General features: G+C 48.5%; 1 protein-coding gene across 1 annotated transcript; it reads right to left on the bottom strand.

The window, feature by feature from the left end:
- Positions 1–1,196: 1,196 nt before the first annotated feature.
- STK25 (serine/threonine kinase 25) lies at positions 1,197–21,839 on the bottom strand. Its single transcript, XM_054206325.1, has 12 exons — positions 21,628–21,839; positions 20,556–20,682; positions 13,965–14,195; positions 12,711–12,767; positions 11,500–11,608; positions 10,072–10,229; positions 9,613–9,798; positions 9,252–9,397; positions 8,248–8,362; positions 7,881–7,952; positions 4,909–5,045; positions 1,197–3,398 (listed from the first exon to the last, which is right to left on the bottom strand). Exons 2-12 carry the CDS (start codon positions 20,604–20,606, stop codon positions 3,359–3,361), a joined length of 1,302 nt encoding a protein of 433 aa, XP_054062300.1. The 5' UTR covers positions 20,607–20,682; positions 21,628–21,839; the 3' UTR covers positions 1,197–3,358.
- Between the last annotated feature and the right edge of the window lie 2,737 nt (positions 21,840–24,576).

The raw sequence follows: 24,576 nt of genomic DNA, 5'->3' as shown, positions 1-24,576 counted from the left end.
AATTTTTTGCAGTAGTTTGTACCACGTGTTTAGTGCAACTTACTGGAGCTGTACTGGTGCCTGTTCCCTGTATCTCCCCCAGTTACAGAGTGACTCCCGTTACACCAGACAGTTCAGCTCCCTCTTTCGTATTGGCTCCATCACCACAGCTTTCTCTCTGCTGAAGTATCAGCAGCAGCAAGCACGTGGAAGCAGCATCCAGCTGCACTCCCACCTCGCGGGGGCCCGCGGAGCGCTGCTTGCACGCAGTGAAGTACGCTGCTGTGAAGGTTTAGAGAGTCTTGACGGCTGGGGGTACGTGACTTGTCAGAGCTTTCCTTTTATGAGGCAGACTTTCAGTATAAGCTGCACCCACCCCCATAGGTCTGTGCACTCACCCTCTGGCTTGGCCCCAGCGCTGCACCAAAGCTACCCCTCCCCACTTCAGCTGGGAAAGGCTGCACCGCTGTCCTGTCACCAGCCTGTTGAGCAGAGGCGTGTGCGCCAGCACACCGCATTTAACGGTTCCCAAAAAAGCACGGTAAGAAGTCCATCTTTCAGTCTCTCGTTTCGGCTCCAAGGAGGAAGCTGAGGCAGGACTGCACAGCTGGAGCACAGCACCAACTGTAACCGTCACCTTTGTGTTTCTGCTTAGGCAAGGACAGTCATACACGAGGTTTTAAACACATGCTTAAAGTGGCATCTCTAAAGTGTTCATCCTGTGACCAAGACCATGCCGTGTGGCTGCAGTTGGCAGGGACCTCGGCAGGTCATCTGGTGCAAGCCCCCCTGCTCAAGCAGGGCTCCCCGGGACCGTGTCTGGACAGCTTTTGATTATCTCCAAGGATGGAGACTCCACAGCCTCTCTGGGCAGCCTCTGCCACTGCTCGGTCACCCTCACAAGCGCTAAGGGAGAAAGATGAAGGCAGCAAGAGCCTGATGTCAGCTTTTACAGTCAATCCTAAGTCTAATATTGCAGATCAATAAACAGACTCCAGCAAAAACTGCACTAAAGCAGTTGCTTTTGCAAAGGGTGTGTGCTTCCCTTAACACCAGCGTATTCGTTCCCTCCTTGCACAAAAGTACTGAAACGGGTCTGTCTCACGGAGCACTGGTAGATGTACGTGAGGCAGGAAGATGCAGGGGAACACCAAGAATGCAAAGAAAAGCAACTCGAACAAATATTCTTTCCCTATTAATACAAAGTGACACCAGCCTTGTTTGTTTTGTTACTTTATTGAAAGTGGCAGATCCCTTTCACTGTTTTTAAAAACTAAAACCATTGTTGCTTTGAATACTGGACGAAGTTTGTGGGGATTGTTTCCTTTAAAAAGTTTACTCATTACACTGCAGTGCATGTGAGTAATAACACAAGGTACCTTATTGACACGATTTGCTACCGTCACGAACAGCAACTTTAAAAGCAGCAGGAGCCCTTCAGCCGCCTTTCTGCTGGACTCCAGCCTCTGCCTTCCACCTCAGTACGTTTCTTGTCTATACATTAACGCCTCCTCCTGAGGAAAAAATGGGTTTGTTCTGTTCCTCATAAATGCAGGCTCTGAGATGGCTCTCACCTCAAGAGAGACACCATTCCACAGCAGATCTCCAGCAAGCTCAAACAGCAGCACCTCGTCTCTACTGGACAAGTTCCTGGTGTGTGCCGAGACCGTATTGATCCGTCAGAGAGGAAGAGTAAAGGATAATCATAAGCTAAAGTGAACGCCGCACGCCGGGGTGAGGGAATGTATGGTCCTTCTGAGCTACTTTTAGCCCAGCACTTACAATCTGCAGGTCTGAATCAAAGTACCAAAAATCAAGCCTTGTTACTAACAAAGTGGCCTATCTTTTACAAAAAATGCTGAACAGCTACAGCTTTTGTTCTCAGTGGCTTTGGGGCGAGCCACATCATTCACACGCAAACACCCAGACAGAAAGATCTGGGTATCTGAGGTCTTGCTGACTTAATGGGAATATCTGTACGATTAGAGAGCAGATCTCTAAGCAATCAGCTATCAGGAGTTATTTTCCTAAGTCTATTTTTCTAGACCTTTAAAGTACAGATTTAAGATCTGTGCACTTACCTGAATTAAAGATTTGCTTTACAAACTAGTATTATACAGAAAGCAAAGCTAGTTGGGATGGCTCTGCTGGTATTACCTTAAGCAGCCAATACGGCAGTAGATGCTTTAATTTCCCTGCTAGCAAACACCAGCACGGCCTGTCAACTGGAGCAGAGCCCTGGCTTCAGCGAGTTTAGATCCCAGACTGAAAGAAGAGCCAGAAAGGGAAAGTTAAGAAGAAGGGGGGATGGAGGTCTAGAGCGGCTTTTGCCGACCCCCAGCCACACCACGCGGATGCCATTGCTGCTAGCTATCCGATTTATACCCTTCTGCAGAGGACAGGTATCTGCTATGCAACGTTGATCTGCCTTTTGAACTGATGCCCTGTCAGCACCTTTGGCCACTGGGTTCCCCCGCCGCCTTTTTTGTTTTTTTTTTAATTCTTCTGCAACATTTGGGCACGTACAGTAGGCATCTACTCGGCTTAGAGACTAGAACTGCCAAACCTGCATATCTAGTTGCCTCAGTTGCAGAAAGCACCAAGGAAAGGAACTCCACCAGCTCCCAAACCAAATGTAACCACTTTGCCTTCCAGTCCCTGGAGACCCAGGGCAAGTTCTGCTGTTGCCTGACTTAGAAGAATCAAGGCTTAATACAAAATGCTGTCCCAGAGCCAAAAAAAGTCCAATCAGCAAACCCATCCTCCTCTGAAATGACAAGCTGGGAAAGAGCAGCAGCACATGAGCTCAGCTGCTGCTATACTTGAAAGCTTTTCATTAGTAGTGTGTGCCGGAGTTGAAGCAATTCTCCAGAACGATTGGAGAGCTGCTCTAACTTTCCCAGATGCCGCAATGCATGGAGAGCTTCTAAACATACCTGCGCTCCCACATTACCGCTCATAAACACTTCTTTAGGAAGGGCAGGAGGCTAAACCCATCAGACTCGCCTTTGAAACACAACTCAATGGAAGAGAATCTCCCTCTTTTCCAGCAGCCAGGCGTTTACCAGTAAGCTGTGAATCAAACCAAGCCAAAATGGATACATCCATAGGGAAACAATTAAAAACTGCATTGATTACATTGTAAAAACAATTAGACCACCCATCTCGGGTACTGCAAAAGGTCTAAATTGTACTTGCATTGCAAACCCCACCCTGGGTTATCATGGAAACACGTGTAATATGAAGGCTCTGAAATGTCCTGGAGTCCGTAACACAATGTTACATCCAACAGCAGATGGTGGTCTGGATTAGAGATGGAGTTCTTATGAAGCTGGAAAAAATCCTTCCCCCCTCAAAACAGCAGCAGGGAACGTAGGTGTCAGCGGGCAGAGGTCAGGTGGTTCCGACTGTGTGAAAACCTGCAAGGAAGAATAACGGGTGGAACTGCTCCCTACTGTGCGTTTCCAGCCCTCCCCTGGAAGACGGCCCACAGGCACTGCACCAACCAGCGTGTCTGCAGGTGAAGGGTAAGTCTGGATCTGTTTGTCCCCACTCCCGTGCCACTATCAGTTTTCTAGATAAAGAAGTCTTGAAAGAAAAAAAAACAAAACAGCAATTTAACGAAAAGCCAAGTGGCTCTTTTTTCATGCCTTGAAGATCCAATTTTAGGCTAACAAGAGATTTTGAGCACTAGTGTTTTACGGCAAGAAACCAACCACGGTCTCTGAGATTTTGCAAACTTCAAAAAAACCCAAAACAACAGCGTCTTGCGTTTATGCCCTGGCCAGGAGTGCCATTTCTAGGCTGACAGAAGTAAACAATCCTGAAACAGCTGCCCTGCAGAGCCACCCAACGCACATCTGCGAGCACCTCCTGCTCAGCTGGAGGAGAAAGATTTTGCAGGCATCACAAGGACACTTTCTGTGACCTGTGGTTCAGCCAGAAGAGAGAGGAGTGTTCTCTTTCCGGCTTTAAGTGATGAAGATGAGGAATCTAAACAGACCCATAGCATATTTGCTTGAAAGCTTGAATGACTTGGTAACAGAAGGCCTCAAGGATGGCCAGTATTTTCAGTCTTTCAGAGCTTTCAGAGCTAAGGCTCTACTTTGGTTGACAGCATCCGATGGATACCTGAGCTACAAGGCACAAAACTACGCCAGCTTAAACCCGTTAGAAATAAATGCTTAGAAAGCCTAAGTTCAAGGGTGTGAAGACTGTAAAGCTGGGTTGTATTTACATTAGCAACCAGAGCACAGGATGGCTCTTTTGGTCACACGTATAGCGAAATACTTTACTTCCAGCCTCCTTAACCAGGGAGGGGCTTCACCTTGGCTCATGAGGAAATGGCGAGATTTAGGATAGCCTGCTGTGAAAGGGAGAAAAGCCAAATTAAGTGTTAGATAAAGCCTGATAACCCCGTGATCAGGATCTGACATTGTTGCCTGCAATGCATGGATGTGACTGAACTTGGTGCCAGTAGTGGAGGTAAGTTTGACGCAGCACCTGCCGAGCAGCAAAGAACTTAGTTCTACCCGACTATACTCCTTCACTGGTTTAATAAGTAATTCACTTCAGGAAAAACAGTTTCCTGCTACCTGAAGCTGGGCAAGCAAAGCGACTGGCTGCATGTAGTGCTGTAAAGCACATTCCTTGCAACGAAACAGATGCTCTCTACTCTAGAAGCAATCCCAGTGACGCTTTGCATAGTCGCCAGAAACCTGTTCACTGTGAGAAAGGACTTCTCAGGCAGGAAGAACCGCTTCCATTACATGAAAAGCAGTTAAAAGAAGTGACTTAGCAACTCTTAGGTCAGCTGTCATCAATATTCACTTTTTGGGTGTCTTGACTGCTGAGCACCAACCTTTACCACAGCGGTGGAGTATGACAATGGTTCAGTTCACTGCCAGCTCCACTCTAGAGGACACTCACCTTTGTACCCGCTCCACCATGTGTGCTATCAGTTTGTCAGAGATGCCTGGGCAGGACTCCTCAGCCAAGCTAAAGGCGTTTTCCAGCTCCTCCATAGCTCCCACATTGCCTCCAGTCTGCTTGTGCTTATCTTTAAGCTGCAAGCCAGAAACAGTGCGTTAGTTCCTTATCTCATTGCAGAAAGCACTGGTCGAGCAGTGCAGTACAGACATTAAGTCCCTTTCCCTTTTACTGTGACTCCACAAGGGTGAAGGAGAGCACCCGCGTTCTTCTTAAATAAACAAAGGGCTCTTTTTGTAGGTCAGGAAGACGGAAATCCAACGTCTGGATTTCAGACTTTCCTCCAAATACTAATAGCAATTGAAGGCCTTAACAAACAGGCTGACGTACTCTTAAACTAAAGGATATTAGAAAAGGATTGACAGGCCTGAAAACCTGTTAAGTAGTAACGGAACAAAGAACTCCAGCTGTATCTGAACCAGTACGGTCACTTTTGCTGCTAACGACAGCTTAGCACCCAGATGCACACAAAGGCTTGCAGACAGGTAGTGCAGAAAATATCGTAACACCAGGGGTTAGTCACCACCACTTTCAATAACCACGAAAAAGTCTGAGTTACTTCTAGTGCCTGGGAGGCCGAGGCAGACTACTGCCACGCTAGAGATCCCGAGCCGCTTGGCCTCCAACGCTCCTCCCCAAGAGACAGCTCTCCCCGTGCACCACGACCTCCACATGCAGCACCTGACTTAGATGAAAAGACTCAGTTCACATCTGTCATGGTCAGCGCACTCCGACTAGACCTCCACAAGCCTACTCGCACATGGTTCCAGCTGTTCATCTGAAATAGCTAAACCTCTGTCATTAAGGAACTCTGGGCAGGTCACTAACGCTGCGCCTGAAGGAGACTGTTATTGGAAAACCCCCAGCCCCATCCTCTGCAGCCTTTCCCCACCTCCTCCACACGGGCAGCTCACGTGCCAGCCCCTTCCCTCGCGCGCATCATTACGCAATGAGCTGAACAAAAATCAAAACCTTTTGTTGAACAAGCAATGTCTGCCGGCTAACCACTGTCCGCTTCAATTAAGCTCCCATTAGGCTATGCTGATTAAAGAGCTTTACATAAGCCTCGCCGTTCTTTGCCTGCAATTCTAGGATCAGCTTTTCCTGTTGTTGGAGCTCACCTTTTCTCCATGGTCCAGAAAGCAGGACACTGTGAATGCTAATCCCCAGCTGGAGCCATTCCTGTGCTCTGAGTGCCCCGCTGGAAACACACAGTTCTAGCCAAAAACTGCTGCTGCCTCTTCAGTGGGGTAATAATGGCTCACTAACACAAAGCCTCAGCTGTGGGAGCAACTCGCACGCCCCTCTGCTCATTCAGACGTGGCAGAGGGCATGGAGGGCAGCTCAATTACACATCAAGGATACAGATTTGTTAGGCCAAAAATAGTTGTGATGCTAAAGCCAAGGATTTGATTTGACGTCTAACTGATCAAAGACCGCCCAGTCTGTCCTGCAGGTGAGTTGCCGATTTATCATCAGCCTTTGATGCCAAGCCAAGGACCTTTAGTTTGTGCAGCAGCCTGTGATGTGAGCAGTCTGCGTTATCCTGTCACTTCCCGCTGCAGAAGAGCTTTCCAGAGGTTAGTGGGGGTTAGGGAGCTGTACCGCACAAAGCCTTACAGGTTGGCTTTTATTCACTGCTTGGCCCTCCGCGCCCAAACACCCCTTTCCTCCCTGCCCCAGAAAGGGCAGACAGGTTTCTAGATTTGCAGTTGCTCGCATCTGTGTTAATTACCCGCTGTGGGTCATTTTCCATATTAACATCCAGTAATACACGTGCAGGGAAGGCATATAGAAGATTATGAACAGCATCTCAGTAAGATTTCAATTGACAAAGCCCAGCTTCAGCCCTTTTATGGCAAGAGGTGATCAAAACCCAGCAGGTCTAAGAGGCGCTGACACAACAGTGAGAAGGAGAAAGTCTGCTGTTGGTAGGAAACTAGAACTGAAATGAACAACACGTGCAATCAGCAGAGAAGCAGATTTCCTACTTGGAGACTCGGAGACCTGGAGGTTTGGACTTTTCTTCCAAGCCCCTGCTACTGCACGCAGAAGCCAGGTTATTTCAGAGACTGCCCAGAACTTTCCCTGCATGTGATTTTGCCGAGCGGGATCAGCAGAGCTGGCAGGGTAGTCTAATCAAAGGAGGATCAGCAAATCTGGGATGATTGAGTCAAACTAGCAGAAAAGGGAGACCCAAGAAGCCACTTCCTGCCTGGAACTGGTGCAGCAACGTTGGTGAGGAGAAGCACAAAGATGCGCTCCTTGCTTTGGAGAATTCACGGCTCTGAGCACCGCCCACCCCCCCGTCCCCCGAAGCATCCTAAACAGAAAGGACTGAGAACCAGATGTCAGTGATTATGCTGCACAAACAAACGACCTGCATCAGAAACCAACATTATTTTTATCCCTTTTTATCTCATAGGCTTAGGCCTGTGAGACCCAGACTGTCTGCCTCATGCTCTGACCTCTGGAAGTCAAGCGCAGTGGAATACTGAAGAGGCCATTTAGCTAAACTCTCCATTTCCAAAGCGGTGCTTTCTCAAGAGCCTGCTTTTCAGAATGACCTCTGCTTCCAGTCCTGCAGTAAACCCTCCTTCCACACAGCATTAGACCTGACAAAACAAATGTAAGTGCAGAGACTATCCCTGAAGAAGCACAGCTCTTCTGGGCCACCGCTGGAACAGCATCAGGATCCAGAAGATCATCAGGACCAGAGAAAGGGTCTCCGTGACTCAGCACTCCAAGAAAAGAACCCTGACACAGTGTCTGCGTAAGTGATTTTTTCCAAAGCAGAACCTCCTTTCCTGCACTCCTGCTGGAAATAGCAACTGCAGCCCATGGCCAGTAGCCCCCTGTGCTGGTTTTAGCTGGGATCCTGATCTCCAACCACCACAGAAGGTTCTACTCACCTCCCCAAAAACTGGGTGAACAAGCGTAGAGAGACATTGTGACCGTGGTTGCCTCTTGATGGGCTCGGTAGGCTAGAACGCAACACAAAAAGAAGTTACAAGCACAGGCAAAGGCTCCCAGGGCACACAAACTACTAAGCATTTGGTAAATTCAAAGCATCTCGATGGCAGTCCCCTCACCAGGTGTCGGGAAAGCCGCAGATTGCAGTACCCTGATGATGTGGAAGAGGGAACTCTGGGGCACTAGCCCTTGACACCAAACTAAAGTAACTTTAAGACAGAACATGAGTGACTGGTAGCTCCTGCAAGACCCTCAAAAGCTTGTGTTAGTTCAGTCTACTTCTGAAGGAACAGACAGCAAACAGACCTTCTGGGAACCATGAAGAGCCATTCCTTTGTGCAGCTTGCTCAAGGAGTTGGGGCGAATAGTTGGTGGGAATGTCCAGATTGGACCCTGGTCTCCATCCTCTGTGTCTCCATCACTGCAAATGAAAACAGGGAGGTCAAGACACAAGCCTCGGCTCCGTACATTGCATGTTTTACTCACGCATTCCCATAGTCACAAGCTCTCCCCCACCTGACTGTCATATCACCACAGGGCTACAGGCATTTCCCTGTCCCAGAAAAAAATCCTAAAGAGAAACCACATCAGTTTCTAGAGCCCATATACAGCACCAGGGAGATCTGAGCCAAGTACTACATCATGTTTCCAAATCGCCACCACCTTTCTGCTCTAGCCAGGCTGAAGAGAGTTTCAAGTGCTAGTTAAATTTCAAGACAACCCAAGCTCACAAGTTGAGGGGCCAGGCTTAGGTGTTGCAAGCCAACCTCCCAGAGACACTGCCACTAAAGGTGAAGAGAAGCTCTGCGATACCAGCAGGGCAACAAAGTGCCCTTTCCTCACCCAAGGCTCATAGCTTCGTTATCCTCTGCATCAGCAGCAAAGCTCTCCACCCATGAATATACAAACACACATAAACAGCGGCTCCCACAGTTACTAAAGCCTGTAGCTCTTTGAAAGGTGATGCATTTAACTGAATGTGCATAAAATACAGGCATCAAGAGCCTTGTTTTACTAGTTATGCACATGCTAGATGTTTCTTGTTAGTACTTCTGATTGCTTAGACTCAGCAAAGAGGCTCCACAGGTTAAGACTAGAACAGAGTACCAGGTCCCACCGAAGAGGGGGTAACAGCCTGTTTCTTCAGGCAACAGACACCTGCTCCCACAAACGGACACTCACTGGTCTCCCTGAGCTACCGTAAGATCTCCAACCCAGGTGGGGAAAAGGATCTGAGCTGCTTGCAGTAGGATACCCTGGGACACGCAGGGTATAGCAGGGGCATCCCTCCATGCAGAACACGTACGTACATGTCAGAATCGCCAGAACTGGAATCTTCTCCATGGCCCTCCGACTTCCAGCGCTTGAATCGATCTATCAGCTCCATTAGGAATGAGGTTTTCTTGGTGTAGCGTGTGATGAACTTGTGCTTTAGCAACTCTTTAGCTGTCGGCCTCTGCAGCAAATAAGGAAAGCGTGCTACATCTACCGTCTCTGTACACTAAACATGCAAGCGCACTGACTTCAATTCTTGCCAGGCTTGCCTGTCCACTCCGCAAGCTCAGTAATTCCATCTCTCCAGGAGCTTTGCACCAAAAGGTCTTCCTGCTAAGTGAATCTTTGGCCTCTGCAATACCCTACCCAAATTCACAAGTGGACAGCAATACTCACAAATCTCGGATCCTTATTGAGGCAGGCTTCCACAAACTCCTTGAAGGGCTTGCTGTGGTGACCCTCAAGTGTTGGAGGGTTATTTTTGGGGATCAGAAAAAGAACCCTCATAGGATGCAAGTCAGAATTGGGAGGCTCTCCCTTTGCTAGTTCAATGGCTGTAATTCCAAGGGACCAGATGTCTGCCTGAAAGAAGAGCAAAAACGGTGACAGCACAGAAAAGCAAGGAGCAAGTCTGCAGCATGGAAACATGCAACTGTAGCACAGCTGAAGGGCTGGTCACATAAAAACAGATAAGGTGTTTCATGTCTAATAGACAAACTTCTCCAACAGACCCTGAACTATAACAGGAAAGCATCCTTCTTGCAACAAGCTGCACTTCCAATCCCTTTATTAACCCTAGCATGATCTCATATACAGTAGCACCAAGTAGCAATCCTCCTCCTGCTCCCAGCTCACCTTGAAGTCATAAGCAGACTGTTTGATGACCTCTGGTGCCATCCAGAATGGAGTCCCGACAAAGGTGTTCCTCTTGATTTGTGTGTCTGTCAACTGTCCAGCCACCCCAAAGTCAGCCAGTTTCACATCTCCTTGTTCCGAAAGTAGCACGTTGGCAGCTGTTCACATAAATAAGCATGAAGTCCACTGGTTTCCGAATCATCTCCAGCCCACACAGAACTGAATACTGAGAATGGACCTCCCGTAGCATCCTCCTTTTCCTCAGTGAAAACCCTCAGCTTGGATTTCCAGCCTCAGACTTATTCTCATGCTCTGACCTCTGCTGGGTAACACGGAACAAGTTCATACACTTGGCTGGCTCAGAAGGGGACTATTTCTAGGGTAGTAGCAAGGAGCAGATGTGAAGGGCCACACAATCAACTGAATGTGATTCCTGGCCACACAAAGAAGAGAAGGCAACATGTCTCAAGATACCTCAAATGGTCTTGGATTTTTTTTTCAGAGCAGCATTCAGCACAGATGCTTCTGAAGCGCTCACAACTTTTGGTCTTATACTGCTTCGCCCTCACTCAGATCAAGACAGTGGCATTGCTCAGGTTTTGGGACAAGGTTTTTTTGTAGGACCTTTCATTTCGAGAGAGACCCTACCCACAAACTTTCAGCATTTCCCCACTCTGATGGCAGCCAACAGTCCTGCATGGCCTGCAGCGCTAGAAACATACAGCCTCATACACGTTACGTGTGTTCCATACACAATGGAATCTTTTCTGCATATCTCCCTGCATGAGGTTTCTCTACTTTGCTTGTTCACATCCCCTCCTGCAGAGGGTCAGAGCAGTTCGCATCCAACGCTGGCCACGTCTCCATAGCACTGTCCTCACGCCCTCCTTTGATCCTCTGTGCTTGGTGTGAGACTGCTCTTTGGGAGGCAGATGCCAGGTCTCTACACTATATACGGCCAATGACTATAAAAATCAGTAACAGGATGAGCTGACACAAACTGCCCTGATTTTCTAGGGCTGTGAGCCCTGCCTGAGGGCAGCTCACCTTCACAGTAAGTTATAACCATCATAACCAGTATACACATGCCTTAGGGTCCAGCAGTAAAGCAAATGTCCAGACGTAACTGAAAGTCAGCGAATATTTGGGCACGTCTTTCATTGACTCCTTTGCTTTAGTCCCTGCCTGTCCAAACTACAAATGCCAGAGAAGAACTACAGATCCTTACTGTAACTCTAAACTCTGAAGACAGGAAAAACATGACTTGCAATAAAATCACAAGCGTCAGTTTCAGAAAAAAGCAACCCAACAGGAAAAGCAACACTAAGAAAGTCTTTGAAATCTCTCAGATTATTGCCGTATATTACTTCTGAATCATATGTTAGTAACATCCCTTACAAGAAAAAGAGCTGAACTCTCTGGTCTTACCTTTGATGTCCCTGTGGATCTTCCTCTCAGAGTGTAGATAATCCAAGCCCTTTAGAATTTCTCTCAGGATAGTAGCTATGTAAGTCTCCTCCAGGGGTCCCGGCTTCAGCTGATAGAGGGCAGAAAGATGACTTAGAGGAGGGCAACTGATGCCCTGGATTTTCCAGCCTCTCAGTTTATTAGTTGGAAACCTTGGCCAAGCAGGTCATATTCATCAGGAAGCACCTACTGCATGCCTGGTGCACATTCTGCAGGCAGAATGCTGGACTTCGCACCTGGCAACATTAAGTAGAAAACCTTTGGGAGATTTTCTGTTAGTCTATTAAAGGCTTCCCAGGCAAAGAGCAGGATGCTCATCTCTCGCTTTGGCCTGGTCATACATTGGTGAACAGAACATCTTAACACTTCCTCTTGTTCAAGTCTCCCTGCTAGCATGCAAGAAACTACATTTCAGCTACTGCAACAGCATGCAGACAACTTCTACGCTCTGGCTGTGGAGTAATGTTTCAAAGCTCTTCTCCTTTCCATCAGTTCTTCTCTAAACAAGTGCTGCCTTCTCAGTGCAGTAATTGAGGTTCTGATACTAAGATGACTTCTGCTGATGACAACCCCCCCCCCCAACTACACCCTTCCTGCAAGGCAGTGGAGGCTCAGCAGTTTTCACTACATGACCTTAGCTACTGCTCTGGAAAAACAGGCTTTATTGTCCTAAGGAGAAAAGCAAAATCCTCTGACAGAATACAGCACAGCAGAACTCTACCCGTGTGTCTATTCTGCATTTGTATTCCCTTAAAATCTGGGGTAACTTATTACACGTCATTTGTATTATCAAACACCTGGGAATCCTGATCATAGACCAGGTCCCTGCTGAGCTTGATGCCATGCAAGCACTGAATAAAACCATGAACATTTGCAGGCATAGACCTTTGATTAGGTGAAGTACAGATTTGCACTGCTCAAAACCAACTGGTTGCTGTCACATTTCAGTTCACTAGCTCTTCCCATTGTAAAGCATGCTGGAGAACAGTGCTTTGACAGCTGAGCTCCATACAAACATTTCCTCTGTCTTAGGATATGCATAACCAGCATGTCTGTCCTGCACTGCCTACCCTTCAGGCACAGGGCTGTCAAATAGATGGTATGTGGCAAGTGAGTCTCTGGCTTACGGGCATTCAATGTTTTTCATGGTCCAGAGCTTACCACATACTCACCAAATCCAGGGCTGAACCTCCTCCTAGGTACTCCATGATTATCCACAGCTTAGTGCCCTGAAAGCAAGAACACAAATCAAGAGCAAAGACAGTAATGAAAGGAGGCAGAAAAGTGAAACACCCCAGAGGCAGCAAGACACATGAGTAGTCCTGTACGCAATCCCAGAGATGCCACACACTGCAGATCTCAGGGGCTTAAGGAGGGACCTCCCAGCTCCCTCTTTCCTGCTGACACAGCATTATAGCAGTGGACCTGCCCCCAGTACATTTCTTTCTCTTGGTCTGCAGATTTATCTGAGCACGCTTAGTGTCCCTATAGGCACTAGACTACACAGCCCACAGAGATAACCATATTCTCAGGTTGGAGCCATTTAACATCACTCCAACAGATCTAGCACATCTCCTTCTTGAAAATGACAGGAGAGCTTTGCGGTCTTTGATCTCATTAACAGGACTGCCAGCTTGAAGGGTATGATCAGCAAGACGTTCTCTTACTCCTCAGAGAAGAGATTTCTAGAGCGATGTTCACAGGGCCCCAGTAGGAGATAAATGGCAGATCCATGAAACCATGGCTTGCTTGGTGTTTTCAGTAGAAGGCTGAGAAAATGCATTATGGCCTTTGAAAAATATGTAAGGAATAATCAGGATCCAAAGAGCTCAAGAACCGTTTGCGACAGACCCAGTGTTACACACACCTCCAGCAGCCGGCATGCAGAGGTCATCACTACTAGTAGCTTCCATTTGGGATTCCTAAACCTGTTCTCAACAGAAGTGGTATCAGCACTTCTGCAAAGACTTCTTTTCATCATTTCTGGTGAAATGATGATCACAAGATCACAAAGTACAGTTTCAAACTCCTCTTCTTTACAGAGGCATAAAGCCCTCAGTGGTGCTACCTTAAAAATGTAATATTTTGGAAAAGTATTCCACAAACTTCCTTTCAAGAATGGTCAAACTGTGGAGAGGTCAGCCTCTTCAATGAATAATCTTCTCTCCAGTGAAGTGTCCCGCTCTCGGGATCACACTGTACTGGGCACCTCATTTCCATGTGCTTTGCAAGTGTCTTAAAGCCCAGTCTCCTATTAAAACAACATAAACGCAGTGAACAGAGCCACCGCTGTTCCTGCTGCCACGCTGACACTCACAGATCGCGCACCTTTCAGTGCTACATGCCACCACCAGCTGCAGCACCCATAGAGAAACCCAACCCATTCCCAAACTGCTGGCAAGAGAATTGCCATGGCTTTGTCCTACCTTCAAGTAGGAGCCGTAGTACCGGGTGATGTAGGGACTATCACACTGGCTGAGCACCGTAATCTCCTGCTGAATGTCCTCAATTTCATCCTCAGCCTCCTCCAGATCAATGATCTTGATAGCAACCACCTCCTTGGTGCGGTTGTCGATCCCTTTATACACTTCACCAAATGATCCTTTGCCGATCCGCTCCAGCTTGGTGAACAGCTCCTCAGGATCCACCCTGGAGTGCTAAACCAGAAAGCAGAGATGGGAAAACTCCATGAAATCCCACAGCAGCCTGCAGAGTGCCGCACATAACCACCCAATACAGCTCATCTCCCTGTCTATGCTGCTGTTGTTTAATTCACCCGAAACTCACATATCCTAAAAGGTCTCCACATGCTGAGAAACTTTACACAGAATATATCCAAGATGAGAGGAACTGAAGAAGTCTTTTACATGGGCTCTCCACCCCTGCAGACCGTAGTGGGGAATGAAGGTGATAGAAGCCCAGAAGGAGAATGTTGGCAAGTATCTCTACGGAAAGCGTCAGCTCTTTTGGGACAGGACTGCTCAAATTGCAGGCACCAAACTGGTGCCAAATCACCTCCACGAGTAAGCACTTGCTCACACTTGAATAGAAAGGCAGTCGAGGTCCACAACAACCAGACTTCTTTTAAAGATCTGGGTGAGAAACGGGCACAAGCAAGAGGCCATAGAAGTTCCCAAGGATGTTTCCCTAGTCTGCCTTCCTGCATTCAGATTCAAAGGATTTGAAAGGTTTGCACCCTTCCCTACTTGTTTGGAGGGTGAAATACTCCAGTCATATAAATACCAGGTCACATTAGGTTTCTGCTCTGCTGCAGCCTGATTTCCAAGCAGCACCCAGCCCGGCTCTCTTCAGATGTTTACAGAGGGTGCCTCACATCTTTTGGAAGGTCAGCAGCAAGGAGGCCAGACACCTGCCTATCCCAGAGGAGACCGGAGAGCTGAACGGACACTTCATCTGCAGACCTGCTTTTCTGGAACAGCCTCTCCTCTGTCTGGCACGCCCAGATACAAAAGCAAATAGCACTCCCCTCATTAGATAAGCACATCAACTGGGGAGCTACTAACATGATCATCATTGAGAAACGCTGACTCTTTAACAGCAGCTTCAAAGTTAACTCTTTATTAAGATGAGTATGGATGAGAAAGGGAAGGAATCAGAATAATTTTCTCATGCTATTTCATTCTGCCCAGCTGCAGACCACGAGGTCCTGCTGCTTCGTGCTACTAAAAGGCTCTTTGTGACTAGCTTTTCTGCTTCTTTTTAAAAAATAAGTCTAGTTTAAAAAAAATAATCTGGAAAATATGGCCTGACCTCCAGGAAGCGGCCAAGCCGTTACAGTGAGTTTTCCACACCCAGAACTTCTCGGTCTCACCTCCAACACGTCACCCAGAGGGACTACACCCTTGCAAGGGCCTTGAGCTGGCAGATATTTTATCTGAGAGCATTTTTCCATCTAGCACCAGGTTCTAGCAGCAGACCATCACTGAGCAGCCCTAGGCGCTGCTTAATGATTAAGCCAACCAGTCATTACAGGTTTTTTGCCTTCTGTGCCCCATGCATCGTCATATGGAGTAAAGCAGGCCCAGAGTGAGCTGTACAGTCAGCTCACTCAACAGGATTTCAATGTGCATTCCAGCACAAGATACAAAAGGAAAACCAAATATCCTCGTGCATCCATGGCAACACCCAAACAGGCTGTACTTTGAACAAATGCACTGGAAACAGACTGGAAGGGATATGCAGACATGAAAGGAACGGGAGATACATAACAGGGACTGGAGAGAGGGGGGCGGGGAAAAAAGGAGAGGATTTGAGCTTGACAAATGCCAGGAGACAACATGAGACTGACAACTGCAGCACAGGGAGAACAGTCTGAGTAGTCCAGGCTCACAAGAGGCCAGGAGCAGTTTCACCTCTTGACCAACTTAGAGGAAGGGGCAGCAAGGTGGCACAGACGTTATCTTGCACAGTCACCTGCTGCACTGTAAAAACGCCACTCACCACATCAGCCACTCCACACATCAGGGAGAAGGGAGAGAAATCATCTCCTAGAAGCACCTGGCTCAGCTGATAAAGGAAACACTATGCACACGAATCCTGCAGGGAAGCCACCCTGCAAGAAAACCTTCCTCCCCTCCCACGTAAGTAATTTTCCCACGAGAAAGGAAATGGCAAGGTAGAAGTTACTACTCCACTCCTCAGCCTGGCATGGCACATCAAAGAATCAGGACTTCAAGAACAGGACATGAAGCGTAAGAGCACCAACTACCGCAGGCAGCTTTTGGGACAACCGCCATTTTATGTATCAGGGTCTGTAAGCACGGACAGCTTCATAAACGAGCTTCCATACTTCGACATCAGCGTATCCCATTTTCTGTGGAACAAAGCAGTTCAGGTAGGGGCAGTGAAGGAGACAAACCTTCCTGACAAGCACAAGGAAACTTTACCCAAGGGACTCAGGAAAACGATATGACTCTAGTGGGCAGAAGAGACAGGCCCTCCACATTAGGAAACTTCGCTTGTAGGTACTGGATTTACCTTCCCAGTACTTGTCACTTCAAAACTGATCTGGAAATGCATCAGAGCTCTCTGGTGAGAGGGCAAGAGTATGACTCTATCGAGGGCCTGAGGATGTGCCCTCCTTGACGGCGTTGCCAAAATCACACAAGTCATACCCAGCAACAGCCAGACCTAGTGAGCGAGTATGGGGCAAAGAGGTAGTGAGTCATTACAGCCATGGTTACAGTCTCCTGGACGCCTGCTGGAGGACCAGAGTCTGCTAACAAATTTCTTTACTTTCTGTAAACAGAGAGGAGGAAACAGGCCTATCCCCGATTCAAGCAGGTCAATGTCTGCCCGTTGGAACACCTTGTGATCCACCATTGTGGACACCACAGAAGACATCGCCAGGTGGCATTTCGTGGAAGCAATCCTGAATTCCCACAACAAACTAAGACAGATAAAATTATGCTAGTCTGCAGGACGTCTGCTCACAAGCTCTTGTCCATTAAAAAAGTTCCTTTTTGAGCTGACACACGGTAACTTGCTGCTGCTGAGCAAACGTTCAGATCAATGGGCACACAAGCCTTGGCACTCTCCAGACAGAACCAATGCGGTTATGCCAGGAACGGAGAGCCACGCAAGTGCACCGCTCGTCAGAAGAGAAGCGTGCTGCCGCACTTGGGGGGCTCAAGTGGGGGTGGGCAGGGGAGGAGAAGAAGGCATTCTGTGTAGCCTGACTCTCCGCTACCCCAATAAATTTATACCTGCAGAGCGCTGCAATGAGGAGTGTAACAAGCACGATCTGTCCCTTTTCTAAATACGAATTGATCTCAGTGCCAGTCTTGTCAGAGAATCACCCTGGCTGCAAATCCATGTTCTGGAACTGCACAGCTACAAACACACCTGAAAAACTTCCTTAGTAGAAAGTAGTAGAATCCAGATGAAATGCTTTACACCTGCAGAAATGAGCATGCATAGCCAAAGAAGCTTTTTAGCACCTGTCAACTTTGCAACTGCTCACCAGCTTGGGATCTTTCCATTTTCTTCCACTTCCACAAAACTGCAAAATGGAGCTCCAGGCCAGAGTCTGAAGAGCAAGCTGACCAGCTGCTGCTCGCTGTTCTAATACAATGCATAAAGTCTTTAAGGGATGGTCACCTCGTTGTACCTTTTTGCTTGACTGAATGTCAGTTACACAGCAGTTCTGGAGCAAAAAGCCTCATGCTGTTTCTCCCCTCTGAGAGCAGTCAGACACTAGAGATGGCTCGGTCAGGCATGAAAAGGCTTTGAGGAGAAAGTGCTTTATGCACTATCTTGGCTGTACGTGCAGGCAGGGGAGGGAATAAGTATGAGAGGAATGAGGACAACCTACTAGTAATGTGCTCCACTTCTGCCCTCCAGGATCGAATCTCACAGCACAGGAAAGAAGGATGCTCTGTCATGACAGGCGTGGGGGTGTTTGCCATCATGACTGATGATGCCATGTTTTAAAACAGAGCGACTCACTGCAGACACCAGGAATTCAGAATTGCAGTGTGTTATGAGACAAGCCTGGCAGTAACACCAGCTGCTTCACGGGAAAAGAATGGGTTTGGCAGCTCTGCCACCTCCAGCTGCAGAGACGTGATATCCACAGCCTTTCAGAGGAGACTAGAGAAGAAGGGTAAATATCTACCCTCATTTCAAAGCTATACCTACTACTATACTAGCTGCATATTGGGAACAGAAGGAAATACCCTTTGAAACAGCTCAAGGTCTTCTCTCTGAGCTGTGTCCCACTGGATCTCACTTTCAAAAGAGTCATATTCAGTATCATGAGCAAGAGTCACACCTGCATCTGCTGCATTGAGGTGCTTAAACCCTTTTGGAAGTGAGAGTTCCTTGGCCTGGGGGAGGTCAGGATCAGAATCATTGTTCTATATGGGAGAAGTCTGTAACAGAAAAAGATTGTCAAGGCCATAATACTTTAAGAGCTGAAGCTGACTGGGAGTTTTGCAGCCTCCAAAGGTATATATGGAACTACAGCAGCATTTAGTGTTACTTCTGACTAGAGCACTTTTCACCCAGCCAAACAAACAAACATCATTTTTCTCTGCCAAACACAGTAGAAGGAGGATGCTGGTTTTAATAAACCTCGGCTACTGACCTTCTTTCCTTAATTGCCTCCTCTCCTCCTTAACTTCCCATCCATCATTTACCCACACTGCATGCTACACATTAACCTCCGGGCCACCAACAGAGCTATCTGCAGCAGGCACTATGTTCTCTTTGGGGAAATCAGCTTTGTGTCTGGAAACATTTGAAAGCTTCCCTGTCTATAAGAAATCTGTGCACAACTCTTTTCAACTGCTAAACCTGAGAGAGTTTTGAACTTCTGGACTATAGACAAGAGGGAAGTTTGTGTTCAACGCTTTGAAATACACAAATTTGTCTGAGACTCCCAACTTGCTTCACGGATAGCGTTCTTTTGCTTCAAGGGAGCGAAGCATTACTTAGCCAGAGAACTTGAACAGCTTCTTCAAGGTCACATAAGGAACAACAAAACTAGAAGCAGAGCTCAGATCAGAGCTTTAAACACAGTAATACAAATACATCATCTAGCAGATAGAGCTCCCAACAAAGACGGAGGCCCACTGTGCTGAATGTACACAGCAAAGGGGGCCAAGAAAAGAGCGAGCCAACTAGCTGAAGCAGGAAAATGGAGGCACAGAGGTAAATCCTGTGGATTTGTAACCCTGCACATCAGCAACAGAACTGGGAATCAAAGACAAATCAAGCCTCTGACACGCCAATCCAAGCCTTAGTCTCTCAATTTTCATAGTACCTCTCCACCACTCCCTAAACTCTGGTGAACACTTCAGGCCAACTCCTACTGCCCTTCCAACAAGCCACAGTTACAGATTATGAGGTTGCATCAAGCATTCACTGAAGAGACCTGAGGAATGGACAGCACAGACTGCTTTCCTATTCCAGGACCAGACAAGAGAGTCATGGGATGACAGAATCTGAGAATGCCTTACATTTGCGTACTAAATTCAGAGATGGGACCACTGCAACTCTGATAAGCTTCGTTAGTGAATGCTGTGTACAAAAAAGCTTCAGAGCAACCTCCTCTGTAGCTACAGAACTCAGTTCTCCGCCCTAACCAGACAGCGTCCTTTCCTATTCCTTTCATTCCTCTCCCTGTACTATGACTCACTCAGGCACTGTATTTCCATTTAATTCCATACACGCTTTGGGGAAACAGCTTATGTGAAAGACAGCATGCAAACTAAGATGCATTGCAAATCAATTTTAAATCAGAAAATGCTTGGAGAAAGCATCATCTCAAACCACTACAGCTTTTAGTATTATAATTCTACACCTAAGAGCAGAACAGAAAAATGCCAAAAATTCTCACAAAACATGTTTTAACACGATCTACATTCAGTATTGACATATGCCAATAATCAAACACACCCCACAACCAAATTCAGAAAAAAGAAAATTCAAGCCAATACTATTAATGTGGTTTAGCTTTTAGTCCCGAGTCATGACATCATCTTTCCACATTCCTCTTATGAAAATGTCATCACAACAAAAGGATTTAACCACATCCACCGAGGCTGATATCTCTCTTAGAACAGTTAAATGTACAGTATCAAATATCACTACCTCTTATGCATTAAGGTTACAAGCACCGTTTTTCTCAGGCTACTGTCACGAACGCTTCAGTAAGGTATGTCTGGCACAGCCTGCACACACAGCTTTTCTGTTTCCATTTCTAGACTTCCCCTCCCAAAAATACTCAGAGCGCCAATGATTCCTGTCTCCTAGGAAGAGCAGCGTTAACCTCAGAGAAAAGGACCATACTGGGCAAAGAATTCCCTTTTTTCACATGGGTAGCAACCTAACACTGTCAGTCCAACACTACCATGGGTGTAAGACACAAATCAATCCGCTAACAGGAGTAAGCTGAGACGTGTGCAAGGGAGATAAAGAGTGGCAAAAAGTGATTTTTCTGGGGGTGTTATGTTTGCTCTTGATTTTAAAACAAATTTTTAATCTCCACTTACTTGGCTGGCAAATTCTCTCAAGTGAGCCATGCCTACAGGATGGTCAGACATCCGCTTCTGCAAAATTGGAGAGAGTTGGGACGTCGTAGCACAGTGGGAAAGCTATGTTTTCTTGTCCACTGGTCAGCTGTGACAAGCAAGAACACAAAAGCTCTACCTCGAGGTTCTCAGAGCCTGGCTTCTTCCCCAAGACCTACCGTCATCTTTTTTCTCTTTGATTTGCAGTTCTCCTTGGACCTACCAGCCCATTCTAAGTACGCCAGCCCCTCCTTGCAAACCCCATTTCTCAGTTCTTTCCAGACATGCCTTCCAGGTGTATCAAGGAACCTCACTTTAATGACATGCACTGACAAAGCCTCAGGCACCATTTTCCCTGCCGTCACCTCAGCGTGCTCCCCCGGTTTATAGTTGCCCCTACAGCACCATCCCCTCAGCACCACTCCCAGCATCTTCCCCCGCACAGCCCAGTGTTATCCTCTGTCAGCCCTTTCCTCCTACCGCTCCCCAGTAATCCTCTCACTGAGGGTCCCCCTCCGCTCCCATTCCCCCCAGTACACCCACTCACAAACCTCAGCTTCTCAGTATACTTCTTCCTCCTCAGGGATCCCCAACCCTACGCCATCCCAGTCCTCCCCAGTTCTGCCGCCAGACCCCGTGCTCCTCAGGGCTCCCCTCCATCCCAGCAACCGAAGAGCCCCAACCCAGCACGGCCCCTCAGCCCAGCCCAGTCCCTTCGGGGCACCCTCGGCCGGGCCCGGCTCTCTCCAGGGCCCCCTACCCCAGTGCTCCCCAGCACGGCACCCTCAGCTCCCCACAGCCCTCCTCGCTGTCCCCCTGTCATGGTGGCCCCTACGCCCCCCCAGCCCCGCTCAGAGACCCCTCACCGCACCTCACACCTCACCCGCCATCCCCCGGTCCCCTCAGGGACCCCCCGCCCCATCATGGCCTCCTCAGAGCGCCCTAAGCCAACCCCCTCCACAGCCCCCCCTCCCCCCCGGGGCCCCTCTGTGGCGGATCGCCGCCCCGCACGGCACCCGGGGGTCCTGCCAGCCCCGGCCGCCGCCGCACCTACCCGGGCAGCCCGCCGCAGCTACGGCCAACAGTCCCCGCGGGAAGGGCGGCGCAGTGCCATGCCGGGCCCTGACACACGGAGCCGCCGCCGCCCCGGGCTGCCCTCGGACACCGAGCTCGGCGGCGGCGGCGGGGGCAGGAGCGCCGGGAGAGGGGTGGGGAGCACCGAGCCGGGCCGGGCCGCGCCGGGCGCAACAACACGGCGCGGCGGGGGGCGCGGGGCGACGGAGGCCGCGCCGCGCTGCCTGCCGGGAGGCGTAGTTCCCGCGCGGCGCCAGCCACCCGTAGGGGCACGCCCGCGGACTACAGGTCCCGGCTTGCCGCGGGCGGGGGCGCGGCGGGAGCGGCGGGCGGGGCGCCAGCGCGGGGGCTACTGGGACAGCGAGTCCTCTGGTGAGAAAGACGCGGGCGGCGCAGCGGGGCGCGAACTACCCATCCCAGGGGCCCCTGCGGCGGGGGCGGGCGGGGGCCGGCCCCCTTTGTCCTCACGGCCTCGCTTCCCGCCTCACGGCACCTCCCCTCAGGCGGGCGGTGCCTCCCGGAGCCCTCATGGGGCGCGGCCGGGTAGGCCGGTCACCGGCGCCTGTCCTGTCCGCTGCCCCCTGTGAGGGCCAGGGGCCGGGGTCTGCCGGTGTCCCCCATCCCCCGGCGGGGAGCGGGCGAGGCGAGGCGAGAGCTGTTTGATCCGCCTTTTCCCGAGGCTGGCTTTGTAGGGTTGGTTCGTTCTCTTTTGAGGTACTTAAGTGAAAACATCAATTAGCCAGAGGGCTGGTACCAAGTACCCCTGTAATGAGAGAATTTAATCTTTGTATTTAAATGAACTGTATCGCAGCTGGAAGCTTTTCAACAAAGGGCTTATCTGTCAGATCTCCGGATTGCATGAATTTTGAGCTTACACCTGCAGGACCAGACTTCTAGCCCCGCAACCATGTCTTATAAACATTCCGATTGCAGCTCAAAGCCTTCACTTCGGAGATCCAGGAACAGACAGAGGAATCCAAGATTCCTTGTGGAGTGTGGAAGGAAGGAGAAGGGAGTTCTGCTCCAGTTGTGCTCCAGCCAGGACCAAGCGGTGGCCCGTTCCTTGTTGGTACGCACACAGATCACCCCTCAGGGGGGTCAGGTGTGAGTCCCTGTGAATGTTACTCAGGAATCATTTCACCCTGACAGCTCGGCTCTCCACCTCCTGTCATGCAGACTCATGAATTTAGCCATGTAGTTTCGTACTTGGTATCAGGCAAGAAGGCAAAAGTCACAAAAAAATGTTTATGTTCATTAATGTGACAGGTTTGAACATAAACGAAAAAGCTATCTCACTAATCTCACCCATAGACCTTAGGGTGGTACAGTGTCAGGATAATACTGACATGGAGCTGCTTATGACTGCAGGGAGGAGTAGCAATTAACTTGTTTTGTCAGCTTAATTTAGGGTAAATCTTTAATAAGGGTGATCAGCATGTGGGATTAGTTCTGCAGGCCCATCTTAACCTGCAAAAGCTGGCTAGCTGTTTTAGAGCTTGCCCAGAAGTACAGGAGGCAGAGAGGCGATTCAAATGTAGTTCCCCCTCGTTTGGGAGCTGTGGGCTGCTTGCCTCATAGCAACAGGGTCCACTGATGGGCAGGAGAGGTTGTGTGGGAATTGTCCCCTGGTTGCCACCTAGAAGAAACCAGATACAGGTCAGTAGCTGGTCGCTTTGGTTTGGAGAAGTTGTACAGGGCTGGCAATGATTGCTCCCTTGAAAGGCAGTTATTTCTGTGACTTTCTTGGGTGAGGAGAGGATTACTAATGTGCTCAAAAGAGTACAAAAACAAATCACTAACCCCAGAGAAGCAGGCTTCCCTGACTTTTCCATGGCTGTCGATGGCATGTTTGTGTCCACCACCAACTTCATTTCATTCTCAGACTATATCAACTGGAACAAAAAGAAAATAGAAGTGTCATCTTACGATCCTTTCTCCTCTGTTCTTCAGTTAGTGCTGTATTCTTAGCAATCTAGGTGGGGTTTTTTGTGGTTTTTTTTTTTTTCTTTTAAATTAGCAATTGTGGTTACAGAACAATCGTACTACAAGTTGTGTGTGTGTATATATATGTATGTGTATAATTGTTGCTTCAGCATCCAGAAGCTACCTGCATGTTTTGCTAAGGGACGAACGTCCACAGAGAGAAACCCAGTCCCTGCCTCCAAGAGATCTATGTTTAAAAAAAGCCAGCTTAGTAAGTGCAAAAGAGGAAACATCTCAGCTAGAGGAAAGCAGCAGAGAGTTAATTACATGCCAGAGTGCCCAGGCCTACAAAATGTCTGTCACTTGCTATTTAGGGTTAAAGCTTTCACCTGGCCCTGGGAAGCAGGGCTGTGGGAAAGGGAGCCTTGGGCAGGACTGTGGTGTCTCCTGACTGGCCATCAGTGGAAGCAGGCAGGTACCTAGTCCTGGGTCTGTCAGGATAGTACAGAGGATTACCTTGATCCTGAAGCAGGTAGGCACGAAAGTGGGTATGGCTGATGGAGCAGGCAGCTCTAGGAGCCGAGCCAGCCTTGCTGCGATCCCTTCTATGGCAGTTCTGACACCAGAACTTTGGTTAGCCTTTTCTTCCATAGCAGTATTAGTGAGTTCTTGCCTGTTCTTATAGCTTGCTTCACAAAATTGTAGGAACTTCTTGCTTTGGGGATTCCTACTCCTTTTCCCAAGCTGATTAAAATTGGTCAAAAAATATGATCAGGAAAAAGTCAAATACGTATCTATGTAAGCATGTATATTTGGTATCCATGTGTGCTGTATGGCTGTCTAAGCCTGCATGCTGCGGGGGAAAGAAGGCTGTTATGTTGCTGGGGGTTCTTCTCACAATAGAGAATAAGTAATTTTTTTAAAAGTATTATTTTCAAAGGAATAAGCTGTTAGTTAATTTTTATTTTCTTTTTCCTTTTCTAGTTCTTTCTGTTAAAGCAGAGGG

This window comes from Rissa tridactyla, chromosome 6, assembly GCF_028500815.1.
Source record: "Rissa tridactyla isolate bRisTri1 chromosome 6, bRisTri1.patW.cur.20221130, whole genome shotgun sequence".
In the NCBI taxonomy this organism is placed as follows: domain Eukaryota; kingdom Metazoa; phylum Chordata; class Aves; order Charadriiformes; family Laridae; genus Rissa; species Rissa tridactyla.
The sequence above is the reverse complement of the archived record's forward strand: the minus strand, read 5'-3'. Positions and strand labels throughout refer to the sequence as shown.